Source organism: Aspergillus heteromorphus, assembly GCF_003184545.1.
Source record: "Aspergillus heteromorphus CBS 117.55 chromosome Unknown BO70scaffold_4, whole genome shotgun sequence".
In the NCBI taxonomy this organism is placed as follows: Eukaryota; Fungi; Ascomycota; class Eurotiomycetes; order Eurotiales; family Aspergillaceae; genus Aspergillus; species Aspergillus heteromorphus.
Window position 1 is genome coordinate 943978 of NW_020290409.1, and position 17190 is coordinate 961167.

The window sequence follows — 17190 nt, forward strand, 5'->3', positions numbered from 1 at the left end:
GACAAACAAAGACCCGCATCTGCGGCGCAGCTGAAGCTGTCACCCACAAACAAACATATCGGCATCTCCGGGGAGTCCCGAATCTCAACGCAAACTTACGGAGTATGGAGTAGGCATGTCAAACCTACCACTAAGGGGTATGTAGTCCCGATTTCCCCAATCCAAGACAGTGCGTAATACTACATTTGCAACGTTCAAGCCTCAAAGGCTCAGGTTCAGGCTCAGGTTCAGGCACGAAAGTTCCAGGCCCTCGTCCATCCCATCCATCGGGTGAGTGACGATTCGACGAACGCGATCGCCGATATGGAGAAACTTTTTCCGCATCAATGGCAATATATCCAGCGACTACGAGTATTTTTTCACCTTGACCGGCTGAGCTGCCGTGATAGCGGAGAAGAAGAAAATTCCTTACTGGGCTGGGATGGCGGACTATTGGTTGTGGCTTGGTTAGCGCGGGATGTTATGCGACAGTAGTCAGATACGGGTTGGAAACTTTTTGTTTCAAGCTTTTCTTCCACATGGTAAGCGGTGGGATGTGATCCTGTGAGTTGGAGAGATTGTTTTGTATTTTGTGCTTGTGTGGTATCAGAGGGGGGTGCTAAAAAAAGAAATCGTCGAGATGGTTAGGGCTGGTGGAGTGTGGCTGTGGCTGTTGCTGCTGTTGTGGCTAAAGCTGGTGCACTTACTTACGTCCACACCCTGTACAGTTTCACTTGTCGGATAGTGAACAAATGATTATCTAGGAGAGAGATGCTGCAGGCATGCTCGGAATCTCTATCGTAACCAAAAGTAATCATTTTCGACTACAGTGCTGCCTACTTATGGGGAAGATGCCCCTGAATCAGTGCTTCCAGTTGGCGATTGCGCAGATTATTTCACCAGAAAAATGTCTGTATTAGCAGGGGTATAAACAGAAGACTAGCAATACAAGCAAGGGTCTCAGTACAAGTCGAAGGTCAAGATCCAGAGCCTCTCTGCGAATCCATTTCCAAGTGATCCTTTTGACCCTCAGCGGGAGTGGAAGTGCCATGAAAGTCTCCAGACTGCCCCCTCCGAGCAGAACCCATCGACACATCCCGCTGTAAAACCCTCCCCAGGACGCGATCAACCCACCCCCGACACCTCACACCCCTCACACACACAGGATCAATCTGCCTCTTCGCCTTCGGCACAAAAGTCAGATACAACGGGAACACAGCCCCAGCACAGAACACCGCCACCAGAACACAATAAGAGTAAGTCACCCCATGTGATTCCGACACTCCGTACTGAGCGAAGGGGAGGAACGCGCCACCGCTAACAGCAGTAGCTAGAATCGGCGCAGCGGTCTTGGTATGCCGGCCCATTCTGCGCAGGGAGATGGTGAAGACGGTGCTGAAGATGCCGCTTTCGAAGAGATAGACCAGCAGGCCCATGATCACAGCTGTGGTGCCGCTGGTGCTCATGCAGAGGATTGAGAAGATGATTGTGCAGGTGTATGCGATCGAGAGGACCCAGCGGGGTTTGAGGAGATATAGTACAAATGCGGTTATGAAGCGGCCGGCGGCGAAGATGGCGTGGCCTATTGTGAGGTAGTCGAAGGGGGAGAGACGGGAGCTGATGGGGGGTGGTGTTAGTAGGTAATGGAGGTGGGCGGGTGGGTGGGTGTAGGGAGCGTACTTTGGGATCGAGGTGGAGACTAAAGTCTCGAAGCTGGTGGATAGGATCTCTTGTCCGGCTGTGTAGAAATAGAGTGAGGTGGCACCTAACACCAGGGTGATCCAGATCACAGGGACGCCCATGATTTTCGTCGGATGGGTTTCTTCATTGTGCGTCGCTAGTTCCTCCAGGTCTTCGTCGGGTGCTTCTGGGAGAGGCACGTAATACAGCACCACGGCGAGGATGAGGACAAAGAATGCGATGCTCAGATACGTCCACTGAGGGTCAACAAGGGCCGTGTCCCGGGTGACACTCCTGAATAGCACCTTCTGGGCCAGAAGAGGCGAGACGACGGACGCCGTGGCCTGAATGCCCTGCACGAAGTTCAAGCGGATTTCAGCGTATTCAGGTGGTCCGCAGAGAGCGATGAACGAGTCGGAGGCTGTTTCTAACACCCCGAGGCCTATGCCAATGACGAGGTTGGAGACGACGAAAGCAGGGTATGAGAGCAAGACGGCAGAGGGCCAAAATATCAATGTTCCGCAGGCGTATAGGCACAGCCCTGTGATGAATGTGCCCTTGAAGCCCCATTTCTTGAGCGTCCAGCGGCCAATCAATAATGGGCTAAGCAGGTATCCGCTGAAATATGCACTGTGATTGCCCAGGAATTGCCAGGAGTTTAGACCCAGGATGTCCTGGAGGCGAATTCCTAAGGTCCCGAGAAGGCCGTATGAGAACCCCCAGACGAAAAAGATGATTGCAACGATCGCGAGAGGGGCTAGTGATTCTTTGTTGGTCAGCTTTAGCATGCTCTTTGGTTTGTTCATCTGCACAAAGTCGACAAAGTCGACAAAGCCATAGTTCTGATTTGTGGGAGAGAATTCCATGGGGAGGGCGCCAGTTGACTGGGCATCTGCAAAAGTTGTGTCAGGATAAAATCACAGGTCTTTCGAATTGGAATACGACTACCTAGGCGGGATTCCAACGGATATGCATGTTCGAGCATGTCTGTTGATCCTTGATATCCCCGCTGTGTTGCTAGTCTTGCATCACTGTCGCGCGTATTCCTCTTGTGGGCAAATGTTCCACTGCTACTGGATGCTGAACGAGTGATCTGTCTGTTAGAGAAAAATACAGCATTGGGCGAGGGCAAAGATGGATAGAGTGCCGCAGGAAACTGTAGGCTATTCTTCGTACTCCCATGTTTCTTATGAGTGACGCCAATGATGGCTGGGACAACCCGAACAACAAGTGGTTTCAGAAGCGGAATGCAGGTGCAGATAACAGCCATATTGACCTCCGCGACAGACCACATCATCGACAAGGCAGCGGGTGCTATTCAAATGATCAGTTATATCCACAAAGGCATGAAAAAGAATCGAGCAGGATATACCTGAAATCTCAACTAACGTCGTGCCATCAGTCTGTCCTTGCGTCAATGATGACTCCTCGCTATCTGTCACGGCGCGCTGGATGTAGATGATCCGAATGACATCGATGATGGTTACAAAGATTCCGCAACCAAACAGCCCAGTGACAATAACCTTCTGACTCCGAGGCAGATTCATATTGGTCAACATGGGAATCGGCAGAAACAGAATCGCGAGGCCTGTGAGGATGTTCACCGGCGCACTGGTCAAGGCCAGCGAGATGACATTCAGACATTTTGCTGTTGAGCGCAATGAAGACGTAAATGCAGCTGCGACTGGACTGCACTGGAACACATTGAGGAAAGTCAAAACCAGGCCGGCCACATTCACCACGAAAAGGGTAGCGTAGATGGCCAGTCGGAACGTTGGATGGCCTTTGGCGAAGCTCAAGTAGAAGACAAGGAATGAAGTCTTGACTGTCATCATGGCTGGGTTCTGGATGAACATGGTAAGATGTTATGTCTTCATACAATACCAGTTGGGGTGCATGTTGGACTCACATGAAGCACAATAAATGAATAAACAGATCGCACGATCCGATCCCGACACTCCGGGTCTATACTTGCAGAAGGAAGACCCAGGCCATTACTTGCTGCATAAAGGAGCGAGAAGGTGAAGCCAAAGTCGACCATCTGGATATTGTTATTTTCATTTCCCTGCTATATTGGCTGGCGACTTACCCAGGCCAGCAGGCACCAGTAGTCATGTTGGTGGACATTTTTGACTATGGCAATCCGGGTGTAAAAGCGGAGGATGACACAAATACTTGCCACGACAAAGAAGGCGATCGAGACACCTATGACAGGACCCCTTGCATCGCTCATGATCGAAGCAAGAACCCCGTCCCTGCCGATCGGGAGGAAAGGGGTGCGTGCGTGCACTGGCGCCCAGCCAGAGCCCCTTCACACGGTAGAGTCCCACGAAACAACACGCGCAAAAGAAGAGGCTGGATCTAAGTTCCTGCCGCACAGGGACTTCATCATCCGCGAAACCAATATGCCGAAGTAAGCAGTAGAGAGCATGCGAGGCAATCCATCCACCCAAGGCGAGTGCAGGGAGAGGGGGTGTCACCAAAAACCTAGACTGACAGCTTTCAAAGGTACAATATGGCCCCAGGCGGTAGATTTTCTAAAAGCCCTAGCGAAGGAGGAGACGGGCAGGAGGATATATGACATCACGACCACGAAATGATAGGCACGCACAGAGTGTCCCAAACTCCGAACCATGGCGGATCGGCCAGTTGATCCGTGGGTGGCGGGTACAAAACCCTAACGCCAATCGGCCGCGACTGGCCTGTATGGTCGGCACTGCCCGACCGGTGCACGAACTACCATCGTGTCGAAAGCCTATCGGCTTGCTTGAACTTGTTGGGAATCTTGTACCAGGCTGGTCGGCTGAAGGGTCCGTGGAAAAGAAGCGCAGGGGATGTTTGGCAGCGTCTTGCTTTCTCATTGCTAGCTGGCTCTTTCTAGCGGGGTCGCGCCTGGACCGGCGGAATCCTTCGGGCTTCTGGGCCACCCAAAGTTCGCCCCCAGAGATGGCTCTGGTTCTGGGGTTTTCTCCATAACTGCGAAAATTTTCCACACCGGCACTACCAGCTGAAAGTAAAGGTCAGACCAGCTCTGTAAAATCCCACCACACAAAAGTGTTGACTGAGTGAGTCTGAGACAGTGTACAGTGTACTGAGAGGTCAAACGACCGGTGATCTAACAGTCTTTCGGCACATGCCCTGCTGTTCATCTGACTTTATTTCGGATTCTTTTCTTTCGCGTTGATAGCTTCTGGCACTGTAGTGATCTTGGCCAAAAACTTGCCTAATTATTATTCTTGGGAGTCTGGGCCCACTCTTCGGTGTCATGATCCGCCATTTGGCGACGTCGTGAATCTGCCCACTCTATATACACTCATCACTTCCATTCCTCATTATGCACACATCCCGGGAGCATCACGCCAGAGGGACCACAGGCCAGCAAAGCCCGTTCCCTGGAAGAGATCACCGGAACAGATTCACCCCGATCCTCCACCAGCCCCGTACTCTAGATTTCGATGAATGGCTTGACCTTCGGCTAAGTGGAATATCAGCGCGATTGGGCCCCTGTAGACTGTCGGGAGCGCTGCCGGAAGTGAGACCGACATGCGACGGAATAGTTCGTTCGTCCTTGAAGGTTATAGACGTCCCACTGAAGGGCGGATGAAAGTCGGGGTTGAAGCTGGCGCCTGATATACGTCTTGATGAGTCGGGCGGTACCGACGAGCACCGCATGTGTTGTCCCTCCATCATGAATTGTGCGGTCACATCGTCGAGGCTGGAGAGCCCGAACTGGTCTTTCGCTAGGTGCAATTTTCGTGTCGATGGGAGTGTGGGAGATGAGGAAGCCCGACTGGCTAGGAATTGGATGAATATTGAGGTTTCAAGGAGATCGTAGGTGCTCTGGACGATTGGGTCGATGAGACGTGGAGAGGGAGGTGATGTGGCATTGGTGAGCTCGATCAAGCGCTGTCGATCCTCCCCTGTTACGTTAATTTCACGGGGCGATCCATTGGAGATGTAGAGCGCGAGAAGCTGTCTCCAGAGTACCATCAACTGCTCGAGCTCCGAGTCTGATAAGAATAAATTGGATTCGTCGTGTGGTTGGCGGCTGGCGTAGTAGGTCTTCTTGTAGTGGTCTGTTTCTACCAAGAACTCCAGAGCTTCGGAGCAGTGATTCTGGGAGAGATACTCCACAAAGGATTCCAAGGTGTATGGGTAGTGGGCGGTGTTATCCAGCACCTCGGCCAAAGTGGGAAGTTTTTGGTAAAGAGACTCGGTGGAGATACGTAATCGGGGGGCCGAACTGTCGGAAGATGGCGCCATGCTTGGCTTATCCTTTGGTGATGCGTTCTTCAACTGATTGGACCATGATAGGAGACAATGAATTGATACGATCAGACCCAGCGCATGAGGTTGATTTTAACAGCTCAGTTTCTTCTGCAAGGACCTGACGTTCGAGGTGGCGGCGCGCCGACTCACCGTCCCTTCGCAGCGCAACCTGGGGTGAGAATGCCACCGCAGTCCGAGAACACTGACGTCTTGGATTTGGCTCGAATACCCGCCAATCGCGCGACCTTCACTGGGGCCGAGACTCGCTTGCGCCAACCTTAATTGTGGATAGTGGATCTCGGGTGTCCCCCGGGCCAGATCCCTGAACATGCTGAGATCTTGAATCCCTCCCATAGGTGCGAGAAACCGGATTTCTCAGTCAGCAGACAGCATGACTGAATCTGACAGGTGGCTTGTGTTGGGGGGGAACGTGTTTTGCGGCACTTTCTAGAAGCCGCCCTTGCCGTCCCTTGATCGAGACTGATCCATAGGCGAGAGGAGGCCTCACCAGCTTAGCAAGCTTCGGAGACTCGATAACCTGCCTCAGAACATGTGTCTTGAAACCTAAGATGATTGGTAATCCACGGGGCAGGGGGAAAAGAAGGTAGGAGAAACAGTGCATCCGTTACCTAATCCAGCTAACTTCCCTATCTCTTGACGAGGATGACAGGCAGTACAAAACCTTGGTAGCCGATCGAGACCGCTGTAATTCCCTTTTGGTTGTGAATCTAGCCCTCACGGTGTGCAGTCAGAGTTGAGTCATAGGATTGAAGCATGTAGACCAACTCCTTGGAGATCATATTAATAATTTGTCAGAGGTGATTAGTTAGAGAAGATTTGACTAGTTATTCAGCAATATACGCTGCAATGTGGCTATTGTAATGTTCATGAACTCGTCTCGTCATGTGTGTATGTGCTTGTTGTGACTATTATTAATCGCTGGTGTTCAAATCACTCGTCTCCAAATATCCGCCAAAAGGATGGCATGACGCCCTCCATGAGGTGCAATGCAACTGGGCCTATCTGGCATATTAGGCCGGACTTTGTAAGGGATTCAGGATCTCTTGGCCAGGAAACGGAAATCACAGATAGCATCTTGCTTTATCCTTTGCTAGGTCGTTGTATCCATCATCCTCGGGGCTGTGTGTTCTTCTCGATTCGGAAGCGGGTCACCTGGGACCCATCGGCGAGGTCCACGGAGACCGGACGGAGACGGTAATTGAACAGCCAGGGCATAATCTCGAAGCGGAGGGCATAATATATCACCCCCAGTCCCAAGATGGCCAGTGCCACGACGGGAACGAGCCAGTAAGGAAGGCTTGAGGTACTGCTTTCAGGCGGGACGAAGGGCATCACCAAGAGGAACTGCAAGCACATTAGAGCAAACTTCTAGGTAAATGGGGGGGGGGCTCAGAGGATTCAACACATACGACATTAGCTGCCAAATAGAAGGCAATGGCCGCCCACGGAGCCGAGTACGAAGATGACCAGTCATCCGACCGGGACAGCCTCATCTTCACTAGTCCCACGGTGATGGCACTGAGCAAGAGGCATGTAGGGTAGGAGGTGAGGTCCACCACGAAGTCGAAGGCCTCTCCTGCCGGCGGAGCGCAGATAAACAAGATAGTAACTCCCAGATGAACGAAGAGAGAAACAATCGGAGTTTTGAACGGTCGGTTCTGCATCATCCAGTTTGGGAATGGTGTGATTCCGTCTTTGGCCAGTTCTTGCAGAAGGCGGGCTATAGCGTGGTATTCAGTTAGCAAGTCTGTAGGCTTATGGGGCTTTAGTGAGCTTTGAGACACTTACGGACAACGAAAGCGACTCCAAGAAGATGGCCAATGGCCGACAGGGCAACGAGAGCAGGCAGTGCTTTAGAGGCGGCTGTATTACCATACACATTCTTAAATAGTGTGGCCGCAATTGTCACACTGGAGGTGCGAAATTCTTCCTTAGATACCCCGGCAAACTGATCATGGACACATGGTTAGTACTTGGTCAAATGGGGAGAGATAATATAGAACATACGTAGGCCACATTGGCTAATATATAGAGAACGGTGATCAGTCCCATGGCGCAGGGCAAGGCAAGGCGGAGGGTTTGCTCTGGATTCTTTACCTCGGACAAGACCTATACAGACAACCGGCGTCAGTTTTGCGTGTAACAGAATGGACAGCTGATCTTACCGCGTTGGCATTGTCGTAGCCTTGATACGAGAAGATTGTGTCCAAGAGGGCCGTTCCAATATTATAGCCACTGTTCGATGTGCCCTCGAACGACGTCTTGATATCAAAGTTGTGTGGGTTCGGGATGCGCAAATGGCCGGCTAGAGCAGCAAATCCAGTACACACAATGAACATCAAGGTGAACAGCTTGACCATGCTGAGTACATTCTGCAGGGCCAGACCGATGCGGGGGGCTATGGTGTGTACACCGACCGCGAATGCGACGGCAGCGACGGCCAGACCTCTCTCCTTCCACGTGGTTGAATCCACACCGGCCGCCAACAGCAGGTAGGAAGACGCAGTGATAGCGTTGCTGGCAGAAACCTCTGATAGCTGGTCAGTAGACAGCTTCGGTGGATGAAACAGGGGACTCACGTAGGAAAAGACAATAGAACAAATAGACACATGTCTGCAGTCGCTTGGGCTTGAATGATCGCTCCAGATACACCTTGATGCCACCAGAGCGAGGAATCCCACTTCCCAGCTCGAGCATCACCAGGGCGCCACAGGTGGATATAATTCCACCAAGGACCCATAATACCAGAGACATTCCCACGCTGCCACTCAGTTTGAAGATCGTCGATGGTGTTGAGAAGATACTGAGTGTGATGGTCAGTCATAGCCGAAAACGCGGGGCAAGCGGGGATGGACCAACCCAGCACCAATAATCTTGTTGACAATCAGGGAGATGGCCCCCAGCAATCCGATCTTCCGGTCTTGCAGTACATTGGATTCATTTACCGCGAGCTCATCCTGCGCTTTCGGGTCATCGTCCTCGAAGTGGGAGTTTTGGGGAGCAACTGTTGCAGGTGTTAGTTAGCCATGTGCGTTATCTCGGGGAACATGCAACTCACAGCTGGTGATGGTATCATCGCCGGTACCCATAATGATGGCTGCGAGTTCGAACCGCTGGTCTTTTTCCGTCTTGGTCGCTCTTCTGGAGAGTTGATTTTATAGCCATCCTCCTCAACAGCTTGCCAACAAGAATGATGCAGCATCGACGCATACTATGGCGTGATAACAGACCACTCCACTGACACGAGAGGGGAAACGCAAAACACATCTCAAAGCTGGGATTTTTAATCGTATCAAATGACTCGCAGTCCCTCGGTGATCTTCCGAAACTGTTGGTGGGGATGTGCTCACCTGCAGGCGTGATGGTGTCATCGCGATCGAGGCGATAACATATCATCCTGCCAGCTATTAAATCTCAACGGCGCGGGTGGTTTTAGGGCTTGCACAATATCGAAACTCCTGCTTTTACATCCTCAACCATGACCCTCACCTTTCAGCCTTTCCACATCCCAGGAGCCCAGACTGTTCATGGAAACACTTTTCCATATGGGCTCCAGGCTAGCCTAGCCGACGGGGCCAGTGACGTGCCCGCTGTCAACGATGCCGTGATCGCGATCACGGCGCTCGCCGAGTCGGGCCGCCTATCCGAATTGCTACAGAAGCATGGCGCTGTTCTGATCCGCGGGGTCGGCCATCCATCGGCGGAGACATTTGCTCGACTGGTCAACAGTGCAGAAAAAGGCCGTGGTTCCAACCCCTTTATCCAGATCGGATTGGCAGGAAAAAGGACTATTCTCGCCGATAATGTCTGGACCGCAAATGAAGGGCCCTCCGATCGCCGCTTCTATCAGCACAATGAGGTAGGTGAACGATGATGTCTTCCTGCCCAGTCACGAGGGATACCATGTTAATTGGTCGCCGCAGTATTCGCGCTACACACGCTTTCCCTCCAACATCCATTTTTACTGCGAGAAGAAAGCGCTTGAAGGTGAGATTGATCACTCGCCGCATGGATGCGACTCGAGCTGACGCATCCAGGGGGCGAAACTCCCGTTGCACACAGCGCATTGGTCTACGATAAGCTCCAGGAGGCAGTGCCTGAGCTGGTGCAGGCAGTCCACGAAAAGGGGTTGGCCATGAAGATGGCCTTTCGCGCTCCCGGCCACGAGGGCAAGGGGAACGAGTTCAACTGGGCTGGTGTGCATAGCTTCGGGCAAGAATTTCAGCCGGGCGATGACCGGGATACCCAGAAGGCCAAGGTCGAGGTGCAAGTCCGCAAGCTCACCCCGGCGTTTCGCTGGCTTGAGGACGACGCGCTTGAATTGACGCAATACATTCCAGGTCGGTATCCCTTTGTTCCAGAACGTCCATATAACCGACACTAATATCCCGACCAGGTATTCGAAGATCCCCAGCAAGTGGGCTGCCAGTCTGGTTCAACGGACTCGTTGGCCGTTATGGGATGACGCGCGACCAAGGGGCCTTGGACCCCCCCTACATCGGTCGCGATGGAATGACATGTATGTTTCCCGGCAGGGCAGAGGGCGAGTAGGACTGACTCTCGATAGATCTACCGTGCGACTATGGAGACGGGACGGTTATCCCCAAGGAATATCTAGAGCGATTGGAGCGGGTGGTTGATGAGCTGGAGCTGGACGTCAGCCTGGAGGAGGGCGATCTCCTCCTGGTAGACAATTTCCAGGTGTCGCATGGTCGGAAACCTTGGACAGGCGAACGGAGAATCCTTGTCAGTATGTGGGAGGGGGGAAAACCAATTGAGGCGTTCTAAATGATCAAGAGTAGGTAAAGGAGCAATGAAACGGCCATCGTTCACCGTGACTGAGTCAAAACTTTGCGCGGATGTAGGCCGACTGGCAAGCTGACGCCAATGGCGGGAAAATGGCGTCATGAAAACACAACACTAGAATCGTACTCCTCACGCTAGTTCCGTGCAGTGGACACGGCCCCGCAATGAGGTGATACAACGATTCTAATCTCGGGCATCTTATCCGATAGATTGTGCCGGTAGCAGGGCAGTCAACAATTATAAATATCGACCTGTAGCTCCCTGTACATCCTCCCAAGGTAACTTTGTGCAGACTACACAGAATCACAGCTTCACCATGGCGAGCGTCTTAACTCCCACTCAACCAGACATCGAGTATCATCCCGATTGGGATAAGTACCAGGCGCGGACGCTCCGGCGAAAGGAGACTGAAACCCTGCAGGAGTCTGTTCCAGAAGGTTTTCCCACGCAGCTGGATTCCAAGCTGGTCTGGGAGGGTCGCGAAGTCGAGAGTCGAGATGACTGGGTGGTTCAGCTCACTGACGCGGAGCTGGATGAGATTGATTCAACACTGAGGAACTTCAAGGGTATGGAGCGACCTTCCTTCACCTAACTAGACATCCCAGACTAACCCTCTGTAGCACAAAACCTTCACTGGGGATTGATCGATCAGTCTACCTTCCCCTTGCCAACGCTGCATCAACGACTTCGGGAGCAATCGAGAGAGCTGCACCTGGGGCGTGGTTTCTTTGTACTGAGAGGCCTCCGCGTTGACCAATACTCGCGCGACGATAACATCATCATCTATGCCGGTATATCCTCCCATGTAGGTAACATCCGCGGGCGACAGGAAGACACGAGGTTTGCCAACGGTACTTCGCTGGTCGTTTCGCATATCAAAGACATCACCAGCAGCACACCGACTGGGGCCATCGGGGCACCTTCGAACACAGCCGACAAACAGGTCTTCCACACTGATGCCGGTGATATTGTCTCTCTCCTGTGCCTCCATCCCGCAGCATCGGGGGGTGAGAGCAAGATTGCCAGTAGCTGGCTGGTATATAACATCCTCGCGCGTGAGCGACCGGATCTGATCCACACTCTGTCCCAGGACTGGCCGGTTGATGGGTTAGTGGTCTCCAGATTCTGATCCATAGCTCCCACACGCTAAATCGTTATCACAGCTTCAACAACCCAGCCGCCCCGTACACAAACCGGCCATTGTTGTACTACCAGAAGCCCACCGAGTCGACGCCTGAGCGCGTTCTCATCCAGTATGCCCGTCGATACTTCACCGGCTTCAAGGCCCAACCACGGTCTTCCGACATCCCACCTATCACCGAAGCCCAGGCGGAGGCGCTTGACGCGTTGCATTTCCTGGCCGACAAGCATAGTGCCGCGCTGGACTTCCAAAAGGGAGACGTGCAGTATATCAACAATCTCAGTATCTTTCACGCCCGTAACGGGTTCCGCGATGAGCCCGGAAAAGAGTGCGTTCGCCTCCCCCTATTTTGCCTTTGTATGGTATTTCGCTAACACGCACAGACGTCATCTGCTGAGATTGTGGCTGCGTGACCCGGAGTATGCGTGGGAGACTCCTGAACCGTTGCGGAAGCGATGGGACAACGTGTATAAGGACGTGAAGGTGGAAGAGCAGGTGTTTCCCCTGGAGCCACGGTTGCGGAAGACAGTGGGTGCGTAGGGTACCGTGGGACGTGACGGGATCGATGTTGATGCTGGATTGGACAAAGTTTGCACTCGGGCCTTGGGGCCCTGACACAATGATGTTTTTGAGAAGAAAGAGGATGAAGGAACAGGAGTGATGGTGGGGTAGTGCCAGAAGCGAAGTCCGTTGGCAGTTCCTCCGTCGAGACAAGGTATATACTATCTGTCGGGTGAAGAACACCAATACCGTTTCTGTATTTGATGACCCATCAACCAACCACAATATTCTAGTCCAATGTGTTTAGCTGCTGAGAGACCAAAACAGAAGAAGATCAGCCCTGTAATGGCCTCATGGGATGGAAAAACCCCCCACGATGCTTATCTTTGTCCCACAGTCACGTGCGCGAGGCATCTGTTTTGGGCATGACAGGCCGGCTCCAGTCATGGGATCGGAGCCTCACCGGTTTGTTGACTTGTTCAGCTGGATCCCTCATTCTTTTCATCCACTCTCACCTCGTCCGTTCTCCTGGTGGTTTCTACCTCATCTCTCCCAGTCTTATTTGACAGAGCCCATCTGCATCCCCAACGAAAGGCTGACAGCCAAAGGAAAGTCACGATTGCACCAGACTCTCAGCCTGGATCGTCGGCACTAACGAGCGGGCCACATGCAACGACTATGCGACCGCTGCCGCCAGCGCAAATCTCGCTGTGTGCGAGAGAAAAAAAGGAACAAAAATTTGTGTACATTGCACCTTTCTTCAAGGGCTCCGGCCGCGGAAGCGGGCCGCCAAGGAGCTGGCCTCCGCGAACAGAACAGACGCGTCGAAGTATGCCTGTCCCTGACAAGCCAGTGTCATGGGGTGCCTTATTGCCCAGCCAGGCTAATCAATTCCCCGCAGTGGTCTCGCTTCTCCATCAGCCAAGCCTTCCTCGGCAGGCCAACCAAGGTCTAGCGCCTCTACTTCATTACTGGATGGCACCCTCGGCCTCGAACTTCATTCCCACTCGCGATATATTGGCCCTGCAAGCTACCATGAGCCCGCCCTTCTGGAGTTGAGAGCATCCATCATTGCTTTTCCCGATGATCAGCATAGATGTCGCCCACGTCAGGTGGATCAATCCGCCACATTCATGTCCTATCCAGACAAGGATGTGGCCTCTGAGATGCAGCGCATGGCCGATCTCGACCTCATCGAGGAGTACATTCGCCCTATGGGTCCTATCCTGATAGGACTCTACTTCCGCATCATGCATCGCACGTTTCCCATTCTGGACAAGGGAGCTTTTCTGGAAAAATATGAGCAGTCATACCGCAACTTCTCTTCGCCCCTCCTAGCCGCTGTGTGCCTTGTCGCGCTGGACTGGAAGCCGTTCAATCGAAGAATGACGATTTCACCTCGGACTCCTGACACCTTAGCGCTGGAGGCACTGGCAATGCGCACCATGAGGGAGGATTTGAAACGGCCGAAGCTCTCAACCTGACAGGCTGGCCTTTTACTATTACAACGGACAGGGTCCTCCCATGAGATTCTGCTGGCCCAGCTACTAGCTCTGGGACGGAAGCTTGGTATCCATTTGGATTGCAGTGATTGGGCAATACCCCAGTGTGAAAAAAGCCTGCGGCGCCGGCTGGCCTGGTCACCTTACATGCAGGACCAATGGGGAGTTCTTATTCATGGTCGACCATCTCTCACCCCTGTTCACATCGACGACAGGGAATGCACCGCCGACTGAGACGTCAGCGCTTGTACGTTGGACGACTTTCCAGAGGCTGCAGATACTGAGGAAGGCAATGAACAGGGAGGCGTAGACGCCTCTGCAAGTTGAGACGCATTTCCCTTGCAGAGGGCTGTTATGGGCTCTTTCGAGAAGTCGCAGGGGGTGGATTGGTCCCTCTGCCATGTGCTGGAGGTTTTGCCATTGCTCTATCGTCAATGGGGACTCAAATCCACCAGTTGGCTTATCCTCAGCTATTAAAGCGACGTCTGGGGATCGGGCTTATGTTTGAGGTTGAAGTGAGTGTAGATCGCAGCTCCTTTAGCAAATACGAATATTTGATAAGTGTGGTTTCTGTTGCCGAATGCATTCCAGTCCATCTTGTTATTCATCTATTTATATTCCTGTTGCCAATGTTCGAGTGCTATCGACGTGCCGGGATGCTTATCTCTGCCAATGCCCCGGCCGGCATTTGCGCGACGGCGGCGACGGCCACCACCAGGACCGTGATTAGCACCACACGCAATAGCTCAGCACAGTGAGGACTCATACATTGTCACATCCAACGTTACTTCGCTAACTACAATGATTCATGGCTTGCTACAGGAGACTTACGATATAGTTCAAAGCTATTCGTCTTTCATAACTCGGAGATACCTATGTACAGGTTGAGAACCGCCTCAATACGAGAAGCTCTCCTGGTGAAACCAAACATCGCGCGGCTTTCCACGACTACCTATGATTCTTGCTTGAGCTGCTGCTGCAGCTTCACCCATATCGTAAGTCATTGACGCCGGCCCGCACACGACGATCCCCACCGACTCGCGGTCTTCGACAAACTCCTGCACGGCAAGCGGGAGATTTGGCCGGCCCCGAAAGAATGCCAAATTGAACCTATCCGCCCGTGGGCTTTTCTCCTCTTCGGTCCTCTGTTCACCCCCTTCTTTCATGTCCCCATAAGGCTGAATATGTGTCATTGTACCTACCTTGATTTCCGGCCCTGTCTCGTGCAGATGGATTGACAGTCCAGAGATAGTATCCGTTCTCGCATATCGCGCGGCAATCTCCTCTAATGCCTCCAGGTACCAGGTCCGCATGCTCGGATCGCGCGTCGACACAATTACCTTCAGGGCTGAGACCACCTCCGCATCCCGAATAAAGGTTTCAATCACTGACAATGTCAACCCCGCGCCGGCCCCTCCCCCGACCACAAATTTGGACCCAGAGGACGCGAGCAACCGACTTGGAACTCCACCATATGGCCCTTCCATGAGAACTCGAACCGCAACACCAGGCTGTTTTGTGGCAAGAGCCATCAGCCGGCCCGTGATCCCACCGCGCGGGCGCACGTAAAACACCAGCTGGCTTGGCTTATCGTGCTGTGGAACGGAGCAGATCGTGAACGGGTGCGCAGTCAGAAGGTGAGCATCACCGGTCAGGAAACGCAGAAACATATGCTGTCCCGGACTCCAGCGTACCGTCGTTGTGGGTATCGTGATCTTGAGGGTGTCATCTGTTTCGCGGTACAGAAGTGCCTTGTGCCGGATACCGTGCTCAAACCACGTCTTCAGCTGGGAATATAACCAACACACAGTGTATAGGACAGCGGTCGCGATGAAGTAGTCCCATGAGGACAGGCGGAAGTCGCAGTGGAAGAAAAAGAAGATGATGAAGACGAGTGCGGCGATGTAGTGGGTCGATTTGAAGAACTCGTAGTATCGGTTACTACACACAACACAACATTGTCAGACAAGGGAACGACGAAAGGCTGTATGAATAAGAGGATGTCATACCGAATCCAGGGAATCGACAGAAAAGTCAACCATGTCTGCGCAAGCAAAGCAACCACCCCCGTCACCCAAACTCCGCCGTCATTCCACTGCAAGACGATGTCGCCCTTCCAGATATGGAACACGATGAAGGGGAATGTATGTACTAACGCCAGGGTGTACATCGCCCATGCCACCCAGTTATGCCAGAGATTGAGCTTCTCGTGTGAAATGCCCGTCAACGCGCTGACAGGGTTTGCCTTCGCGCCGAAGACGCTATTCACCGTCAGCCTCCCACGATAGTTTACCCGAACAAACGAGATCACATACTAGAGAAACGGCATACACGCCAAAGCCATGAATCCCGCGCGAGTCGCAATCGGTGGAGAGTTGCCAAAGCTGATCTCCTTCGTATTGGGCCAGTAATACGGATGGGGGCCCAGGGTCATGGCTGCGAGTCTGTCAGCGATCACCACCAGCGTCCCACCATGTAGACCTACCCAGGAAATAAACAGCCCCGGCGCCACCTAGCAACAAGGCTCCTAGAGATGGGGTACTCCACACCATTGTCCGCCAGCTCTTGTATGATAGAAATCGCAAACCCGCGACCACACGCGACCAGCCAGCCGTCCGCTTGACGGAGACGGGGACAAGGATACTCGCCCAGTGGCCCAGGATGAACAGGAAAATGGCGACGAGAAAGAAGGCGACCGTTGGCAGGGCATAGCGGTGGTCATCCTGGTACCAGTTTACCCAGTATCCTGACTTGTAGGCGCATTGCTCGGGGGTCATGGTGCATTCACCAGGGTCTCGGTCGGAGTGTAGCATGACCGGGTGGTCTAGCCATGGTAGCATGCCCATGGTGACTCAGATCGCAGTGATAATACTGAGGATCTCTCGAAGCCGATTGAAGATGATGAAAATGTTTGGCCCCAGAGGGCGAAACAGCAGGAAAGGTCACTGATATGGTACGGCCAACGACCAGAGCCCTACCCTACCCTAAGAGAACAACGCAACCGATGACCGACTCACTACACTTCCTTCACAGCCAGAAACCCAACCAATATGGCCTCTCTGATTACATCTGCAACAACCGGCATAATGCTCGCCAACATGAGCGGATTAATTCACAGCAATGACTCGACCCGGCCCCATCAGGCTCGCTACCCTACGGAGCCAAGACCTGCCGCTGCGCATGTTTGAGCACATTTCTCCATGTGCTGCGCGGTCCGGCCCACCGCTACGTCCTCGCCATTGGCAGCTTGGCTGCGAGTTGTCGGCTCTGCCCGATCGTGGGTTTTTGTCC

At 53.0% G+C, this 17190-nt stretch overlaps 8 protein-coding genes across 8 annotated transcripts; 3 read left to right on the forward strand and 5 right to left on the reverse strand.

The window, feature by feature from the left end:
• Positions 1 to 956: 956 nt before the first annotated feature.
• On the reverse strand, positions 957 to 4171 carry BO70DRAFT_385313 (MFS general substrate transporter; the record flags this gene model as incomplete). The annotated part of the gene is made up of 7 exons (XM_025545726.1): positions 3749 to 4171; positions 3602 to 3700; positions 3032 to 3503; positions 2608 to 2973; positions 1660 to 2551; positions 1143 to 1596; positions 957 to 1079 (listed from the first exon to the last, which is right to left on the reverse strand). The coding sequence occupies exons 1-7, from the start codon at positions 3890 to 3892 to the stop codon at positions 957 to 959; spliced, it is 2550 nt and encodes an 849-aa protein (XP_025402409.1). The 5' UTR covers positions 3893 to 4171.
• A 750-nt stretch (positions 4172 to 4921) lies between these two features.
• On the reverse strand, positions 4922 to 5922 carry BO70DRAFT_377625 (regulator of G-protein signaling domain-containing protein; the record flags this gene model as incomplete). The annotated part of the gene is made up of 1 exon (XM_025545212.1): positions 4922 to 5922. One exon carries the CDS (start codon positions 5920 to 5922, stop codon positions 5062 to 5064), a length of 861 nt encoding a protein of 286 aa, XP_025402410.1. The 3' UTR covers positions 4922 to 5061.
• Positions 5923 to 6799: 877 nt separating this feature from the next.
• Positions 6800 to 9038, reverse strand: BO70DRAFT_426864 (amino acid transporter; the record flags this gene model as incomplete). Its single annotated transcript, XM_025547833.1, has 8 exons — positions 6800 to 7293; positions 7359 to 7669; positions 7738 to 7897; positions 7957 to 8058; positions 8115 to 8479; positions 8529 to 8752; positions 8809 to 8953; positions 9008 to 9038. 8 exons carry the CDS (start codon positions 9036 to 9038, stop codon positions 7057 to 7059), a joined length of 1575 nt encoding a protein of 524 aa, XP_025402411.1. The 3' UTR covers positions 6800 to 7056.
• Positions 9039 to 9427: 389 nt separating this feature from the next.
• On the forward strand, positions 9428 to 10737 carry BO70DRAFT_426865 (Clavaminate synthase-like protein; the record flags this gene model as incomplete). Its single annotated transcript, XM_025547834.1, has 5 exons — positions 9428 to 9808; positions 9873 to 9936; positions 9987 to 10289; positions 10346 to 10468; positions 10517 to 10737. 5 exons carry the CDS (start codon positions 9428 to 9430, stop codon positions 10735 to 10737), a joined length of 1092 nt encoding a protein of 363 aa, XP_025402412.1.
• A 316-nt stretch (positions 10738 to 11053) lies between these two features.
• BO70DRAFT_377628 (TauD/TfdA family dioxygenase) lies at positions 11054 to 12564 on the forward strand. The gene is made up of 4 exons (XM_025545213.1): positions 11054 to 11321; positions 11376 to 11862; positions 11919 to 12224; positions 12280 to 12564. Exons 1-4 carry the CDS (start codon positions 11072 to 11074, stop codon positions 12434 to 12436), a joined length of 1200 nt encoding a protein of 399 aa, XP_025402413.1. The 5' UTR covers positions 11054 to 11071; the 3' UTR covers positions 12437 to 12564.
• An 877-nt stretch (positions 12565 to 13441) lies between these two features.
• Positions 13442 to 13959, forward strand: BO70DRAFT_163266 (fungal specific transcription factor domain-containing protein). The gene has a single exon (XM_025538301.1). The coding sequence runs from the start codon at positions 13531 to 13533 to the stop codon at positions 13879 to 13881; it is 351 nt and encodes a 116-aa protein (XP_025402414.1). The 5' UTR covers positions 13442 to 13530; the 3' UTR covers positions 13882 to 13959.
• On the reverse strand, positions 13942 to 14450 carry BO70DRAFT_163271 (uncharacterized protein). The gene has a single exon (XM_025538302.1). It carries the CDS (start codon positions 14299 to 14301, stop codon positions 14038 to 14040), a length of 264 nt encoding a protein of 87 aa, XP_025402415.1. The 5' UTR covers positions 14302 to 14450; the 3' UTR covers positions 13942 to 14037.
• Positions 14451 to 14757: 307 nt separating this feature from the next.
• On the reverse strand, positions 14758 to 16806 carry BO70DRAFT_385316 (ferric reductase family protein). Its single transcript, XM_025545727.1, has 4 exons — positions 16385 to 16806; positions 16215 to 16335; positions 15909 to 16160; positions 14758 to 15840 (listed from the first exon to the last, which is right to left on the reverse strand). The coding sequence occupies exons 1-4, from the start codon at positions 16743 to 16745 to the stop codon at positions 14796 to 14798; spliced, it is 1779 nt and encodes a 592-aa protein (XP_025402416.1). The 5' UTR covers positions 16746 to 16806; the 3' UTR covers positions 14758 to 14795.
• Positions 16807 to 17190: the final 384 nt, after the last annotated feature.